This window comes from Vigna radiata, chromosome 5 (genome assembly GCF_000741045.1).
Source record: "Vigna radiata var. radiata cultivar VC1973A chromosome 5, Vradiata_ver6, whole genome shotgun sequence".
Lineage (NCBI taxonomy): Eukaryota > Viridiplantae > Streptophyta > Magnoliopsida > Fabales > Fabaceae > Vigna > Vigna radiata.
The window spans coordinates 30,209,877-30,217,045 of record NC_028355.1 but is presented as its reverse complement, the minus strand read 5'-3'; the positions used below and the strand labels follow the sequence as shown (position 1 = coordinate 30,217,045).

Below are 7,169 nucleotides of genomic sequence, written 5' to 3'. Positions count from 1 at the left end.
AAAATTATGACCCAATTGAGACAGTTCAAAACTTGAGGACCGAACTGAGATTTTTACACAAATACGAGGACCAAGGGAGGTATTAAGCCTAACTTTTATATAGTGTAATGCTATATATATAGTGGGATGTTACAAAGGGCGGTGGAATGGACTAGGATTCGAATGTTGCTCTTTCCTCTTTTGTGGGGTAGAAATGGATGAATGTCTTACTCGTAGGGTTCCGGCTAATGTTGAGCATAATATTGATGGGACCAACATTGGAGTTTTTCTCAAAAGCTTTGAGAAGCAGGAGAGATAGGTCCAAAGTTACGGTAGAGGACAACTAGAATCAACTTGTTTTAGTGAATAGGAGTGGTGTGGTGAAATATGGAAGATTACATATGTTTGTAAAGATAGTAGGTTTTGGCATGGGTTGCCTTTATTTGACAAACTTGTGTAAAGCTATTGAGATTATGAGATTAGCAGTTATCTTGTCTTAAAAGAAGAGTTATTGATTTGTAATTGTTTTCCATGATCTTATTTCTGTATGTTATTATTGTTAGCTTGTAATTGTTTTGTATAATCTTATTTCTCTATGTTATTGTTGTTAACTTATCTTATTAGTTGCGTTTGTTGTGATGATCGTATAATATTTATGTTATGTGGAAGCAGATAATAATGATCATACAAATAGTTCAGATATTATTTAAAAGCAATGAGAGGATGAGAAAGATTAAAAAAGGAGAATCTTGATTAATTTTGTTGTTAATATGATTTGTATTTTTAGACAATGTAATGTTAATTATAAAATTGGATTATGTGATCCACTCTCCTTGTATTATTTTATAACGTGTATTATAATGAAGCGGACATATTAATAATTTAAAAAAAAAGTTGAATTACTACGTTTTCATAACATCCAAATTCAGGATGTTACAAAAGCATTTTAATAGACCCTTTTAATTTACTTAAATAATTGTTACAAATTTCCAAGTTATAATAAAAATTCGTATTTAAGTTGGAAACAAAATCTAAAGAAGAAAAATTAAAAAAATTAATGATTTTTAAAAATTAATAATTTATTATATCACATAATAATATTTAATAATGATATAGTGATACAATAAGATAATAATATTAATATAATAATAAAAATGAAATATTGATATAAAATAATAAATAAATAACTTAANAATGATATTGTTAATAAAATAAATTATAAATTATTACAAATAATATTTCATTATTATTAAAAAACGAAAGTTATAATATTTTCAAACTTTAGAAAATAAAAAAATAAATAACTATTTCAATTTTATTTTATTTTTCTAAAATTCAGATTCATATTGTCAACAAAAAAATTTAAAATTTAAAATATATGATAACTAAGTTTAAATTTAAAATTTTGGAATTACGAATGAAAAAATTGTACAATAAAGACTTTTTATGAATTTTTTCAATATGTTTGAACAATTTTCACATAATAATAAAATTAAAAATATTATATAAAATAATAAATAAATAATTAAATTTTAACATTATTAATAAAATATTAATATAATATTTTATGTAAAATTTAAAATTACAGGTTAAAGTTAATATTTTTGTTAATTTACTTCTAATTATAATAAAAACAAAATTTGGTGGTAAAATATTCCCGTGACAATTCAAAATAGAAAAAAAGTTTGTTTTTACACGCTGAGAAAAAATATATTTATTTGACACAATGTTTAATAATATAATAAAATAATTATGATTTTAAATTAAAAAAATAAAAAATTATTATTTTTTCGTGTTATATAAATGTTTTTCTCGTCTGTGTCAAAGTATTACTATCCTTCAAAATACTAGGTAATATACATTTTTATGAGTATGAAAAAGTCAGAAATAGACGTGGGAAAATAAGAAATTCTGAAACTCAAAAGGAACTTTTGAAGAGCACTAATTAGACACAAAATGTACAAGCACCACTGTTTCCTCACTTTAGTTCTTTCATTCCGCTGTTTCTAGGCACACACAACCAAAGTCTGGAAAGAATGAAAAAGTGGTCAGATTGCATTGCACGCCAATCGTAACCACCAATATGTTTTGAAGGTGAAATCTGACAGAGAAAACTAGGGCCAGATTTCAGAAGCTCTAACATTGTTGGGTTTTGGAAGAACGGTAATGAAAAGCACACGTGAGAAACATTGCAAACCAACGTTCAAAAGCATGTTTTGCACTTTAAATTCATTTTTACTTCTTGGGATGTCAACATTCGAATAACGAATTTGGATATCCATTTCCATATCCGACTATGATATACAAGTTTAAGAGTGAATGCATACACATGTTTCATGTTAAATAATGATCCTTACACAACATTTTTTTATTAATATTTGAATATCATGTACATGTCATTATGTGATTATTTCATGATAAGTTTATAATTATTATTATTGACTGTGAAATGATTTTAGACCAATCACAGAATAACAGGTTGATAATATTTAAATATTGTCAAAAAAATATTGTCTAAATATCATTATTCATGTGACAATGGCAAAAGAAACTTTCCCACCTTTAATGCCAACCACTGACAGGACCACCATCTCCTCTGGCTGCTTGACCACCACTTCCTCCAGCTGCTTGACCACCACTTTCACTAAAAATATTTCTCAATCTCTTTGGATGACCACACTAAAGGAAAAAAAGGAAGGAAAATAAACGAAGTGCTCATTAATTGCGAGGCTATTTAAGGAATTTGGAGGTGTAGGATGAAAGAGGTGGAGGTGCAGAATGAAACATCCTTATAAATATCATCACCTCTCCTGTTGATATAAGGTATCTCTAGCAACAAGCCAGTTCAGAACCTGAGTTGGAGTTGGTGATCCTGTGAATACAGTAATGGCAGACGAGATTGTTCTGTTGGATACATGGGCAAGCATGTTTGGGATGCGGGTTAGGATTGCATTGGCAGAAAAGGGTGTTAAGTACGAAGGCAAGGAAGAGGATCTCAGAAACAAGAGCGCTTTACTTCTGCAGATGAACCCTGTTCACAAGAAGATTCCAGTTCTCATCCATAATGGGAAACCCATATGTGAATCTGCAATAATAGTGCAGTACATCGATGAGGTCTGGAACCACAACCCTCAACTCTTGCCCTCTGACCCATATCAAAGAGCTCAAGCCAGATTCTGGATGGATTACATTGATAAAAAGGTTTGTGCTTTTCGTTTGTTGTCGTCTCTTTTTGTTCTGCTTTATATTTTGTTTTTGTTAGCAATTCTGGTTTTGAGATATTGGTTGCAGGTGTATGATACATGGAGGAAAATGTGGCTTTCTAGTGGAGAGGAGCATGAGACAGGGAAGAAGGAGTTGATCTCTATCTTTAAGCAACTGGAAGAGACACTTGGTGACAAACCTTTTTTTGGGGGTGACATTTTTGGCTTTGTTGATGTTGGTCTGATCCCCTTTTATAGTTGGTTTTATACGTATGAGACATATGGTAACTTCAAAATGGAAGCAGAATGTCCTAAACTCATAGCTTGGGCCAAGAGATGCATGGAGAGAGAGACCGTGTCCAAAACACTTCCTGATGAAAAGAAGGTGTATGTTTCCATCGACCGAATAAAGCACTTTTTTCAAGATAGAGTTTTCATGAACTAACCCAATTGAAATTTGCACTTTAAATATGGTACTGAAAGGCCTTTTGTAATTTTAGCTTGTGTTCTTTCTGTCTTGGGTGATTTATTGTTTGATAGACACTTTGATGTGTCTGCTCTGTTTTAGATTCTGTTTTATGGCAAGATATGAATGTTAAGTGTGCACTTACAATCAATAAAAAGTTGTTTCATGTACTAGTCAAAACTATGTTTCTTCTTATTAATAGAGAAATTAAACATTTCCTTAATATTATAGTATTTGTTGGAGGGTAATTTGGTGGGTGTCTCACTTGATACATTAATAGTTAAAGTTACTCGTTCATACTTTCAGAATCAAACTATATCACACATGCACGTAGAAAATAGAGCACACGGTAAGTGTTAAAAATATTATCAAGTAAAACTAGAGCAACGATAAGAATAAGCAAAAACACGACTTTAACTTAGTGTGAATAAGGTATTAACTTCAATATATACAATTAACTTCTCACTCGAGACAACTTAGATATATTATATATATTGTTATAACTAATAAATATAAGACATACTTATACTCATATATTATATACGAAAACACATGTTCAGTGTTCTAAGTAAGACACGTGAACATTGCTTTTATTACAAAAGTTAAGTGGTCCCCATATGATATTTATGAGACGATACAAACAAAACAAAGTTGTGCTAAATGATAAAAGACTAGTCGTTTAATTTTCACAAACTACATATATTATCTGATACATGTAACTCTTCAATCATCTTACCATGCAAATCGTCTAGGAATTTCTTAGACAAATCTCCACCTTGAACTTGTGAGAAGGTAAAGTAAATCTGATTTAAAAGGTTCTTCATTTATTCAACACACCAGAAAAGATATACAGTAATGGCACTATATACAGCAAAGGATTAATCTAGAAAAGGGTAAATCTAGAAAAAGTAAAAGTATCAGCTGTCATAGTATCTACCACAATATGAAAATAAATCCTAACAAATTAACAATAAAGGTAACAGATAAAATGTGCAGTTGGCAGAGATAAAATGACCATCTGTGATGAAAGCAGAAACCGTGTCTTGCTCACACCCTCCCTCAAGATGGGTGGTGAATGTTTAGCAAACCCATTTTGGACAAATTAGCATGAAAAAGTCCAGGATAAAAAGACTTAGTTAACATATCTGTCAATTGATGCTTGGAAGGAACATGTGAAATGACAATGAGACCATCAAGAATCTTAACACGTATGAGATAACAATCCACTTCGATATGTTTGGTTCGTTCATGAAAGGATGGATTCTTGGCCAGCTGAATTGCAGACTGATTATCACAAAAGGTGGGAAAAGGAAGAGGAATTTTAAGGCGCAAGTCATCAGCAATATATTTTAACAACTGTAGTTAACAAGCAACAGAAGCCAAAGCTCTATATTCAGCTTCAGTAGAGCTTCTAGAAACCGTGGATTGTTTCTTAGATTTCCAGGAAATAAGACAATGGCCATAAAAGACACAATATCCCGTGATGGACTTGCGAGTGAGGGAACAAGTAGCCCAATCGAAATCCGAAAAAGCTTGAATTCGGTGAGGGTTGGAGGAAGGATAAAATAAACCAAGACCTGGACAACTTTTGAGGTATCTCAAGATTCTGAAAGCAGCATGGAGATGAGATTGTCGTGGCTTGGACATGAATTGGCTAACTTGTTGAACANCAAAGGAGATGTCTNGACGAGTATTAGTTNAGTATTGCAGCTTACCAATCAATCTTCTGTAAGCAGTGGGATCTGAAACAAGAGCACCTTCATCATCCTTAAGCTTAACAGTGGGATTCGAAGGAGAAGTGGCAGGTTTGCAACCAGGTAGACCAAATTCTGACAAGATTTCCAAGCAATATTTTCTTTGATTTAGGACAAGGCCTTGTTGTGATCGAGCAACCTCAAAACCAAGAAAGAATTTGAGAAAACCCAAATCTTTGATGCTGAATTTATGATGTAAAAATTGTTTGACATCAGTAATGGCCTGCATGTTATCTCCAGTGAGCACTATATCATCAACATAAACCAATAAGGCAATAAAAGAGTTAGAGGAATGATAGGTAAACAGAGAATGATCAGCAGAACTCTGTGAGAACCCATAGGAAATTAATGCAGATGTAAGCTTGGAATTCCACTGTCGAGAAGCTTGTCTAAGGCCGTAAAGAGACTTGTGCAATTTACAAACTAGATGAGGTTCAGGAAGAAGCAATCCCAGGGGAGGTTTCATGTAAACATCTTCATTTAAATCACCATGTAAAAAGGCGTTATCAACGTCAAGTTGATATAAAGACCAATGGCGAGAGACAACAATGGAAATTAGAAACCTGACAGTGGTGAGCTTCACAACAGGGGAGAAGGTCTCAAAAAAATCCATGCCCTCAGTCTNTGTAAATCCTTTGGCAACAAGACGTGCCTTNTGTCTCTCTNTGGAACCAGCTGCATTCAACTTAGTCTTATAGACCCATCTGCAACCAACAGCCTTTTTATTTGGTGGTAAGTTGACCAATGACCAGGTGCCATTTCTCTGCAGAGTTTGTATTTTCGCAATCATAGCCTGCTGCCAATGATCATGCTGTCAAGCTTCCTTAAAGGAAGATGGCTCGATAGTGGCAGATAAGGACATGCAAAAAGCAGTGTGAGAATTAGAACAATTGGAATATGATAAATATGAATGTAATGGGTAAGGAGTACTATATGAAATGTTAGTAGAGGAAAGAGTAGGGCAATCATACGCAGACAAGTAAGCAGGAGGCTTCCTCTGTCGATTGGAAACTCTAGGAAGAGGATCAATGGTTTGCACAACATTGTTTGAATCATTATTGAATTGCATAACTGGTTCAACATCAGTAGTACCAGTATTGAGAGAGGAAACACCAGAAACAGGTATATCAAAAGCAATTAAAGGATCAAAAATTTGTTGTGATGCAGTAAGACCAGTGTTGTGGTGATGAGAAATGGATGGAGACTCAGGAGCATAAGGAAAATGAGACTCATAAAAAATGACATTGCGGGACACAAGAAAATTTTTGTTATAAAGATTATATAAAAGATACCCTTTAACCCCAGGTCTAAAACTAAGAAAAATGCACTTAGAGGCACGTTTGTCTAACTTAGTTCTACCAGCCATGATAGTGTTAGAAAAAGCTAAACAACCAAAAAGATATAACAAGATATGACATCACTTGTTAAGAAAATGATGTAAAAGAAAATGTGATGGTAGTTTCATAAATACTATAAACAATATAACATCGATTGTGTAAGTAATCAATGTAGTATAATTTTTATTCAAAACTCGTGCCTTTCTTTTCTTCTCTTTCGTTCCGGTTCTTTTTTCTCTCATGCGTGGTTCCAGTAGTTCATCATCCACTCACACCTCATTCATGTCTCTCTCCATTCAAAACGCCGAAAAATAATTGTTTTTGGACTTCCATGGTCATCCTATAACAGTTTCTTGTTGGAATAAACTTAAATTTTAGGGTTTTATTAATAATTTTGTTTAAATCTTATTTTATTAGTTTTTGTCTAGTA

General features: G+C 32.6%; 2 protein-coding genes across 2 annotated transcripts; one reads left to right on the top strand and one right to left on the bottom strand.

Annotated features, from left to right (window-relative positions):
• The first annotated feature begins 2,814 nt into the window (after positions 1-2,814).
• On the top strand, positions 2,815-3,802 carry LOC106761010 (glutathione S-transferase 3-like). The gene is made up of 2 exons (XM_014644476.2): positions 2,815-3,180; positions 3,271-3,802. The coding sequence occupies exons 1-2, from the start codon at positions 2,866-2,868 to the stop codon at positions 3,625-3,627; spliced, it is 672 nt and encodes a 223-aa protein (XP_014499962.1). The 5' UTR covers positions 2,815-2,865; the 3' UTR covers positions 3,628-3,802.
• Positions 3,803-5,010: 1,208 nt separating this feature from the next.
• LOC106760586 (uncharacterized mitochondrial protein AtMg00810-like) lies at positions 5,011-6,192 on the bottom strand. Its single transcript, XM_014644006.1, has one exon. The coding sequence runs from the start codon at positions 6,190-6,192 to the stop codon at positions 5,011-5,013; it is 1,182 nt and encodes a 393-aa protein (XP_014499492.1).
• Between the last annotated feature and the right edge of the window lie 977 nt (positions 6,193-7,169).

Bases quoted from the DNA above. Each gene is read 5' to 3' on its own strand.
- LOC106761010 (XM_014644476.2), top strand. From the start codon at position 2,866: ATGGCAGACGAGATTGTTCTGTTGGATACATGGGCAAGCATGTTTGGG. The intron at 3,181-3,270 runs GTTTGTGCTTTT...TATTGGTTGCAG, and splicing joins TGGATTACATTGATAAAAAG to GTGTATGATACATGGAGGAA.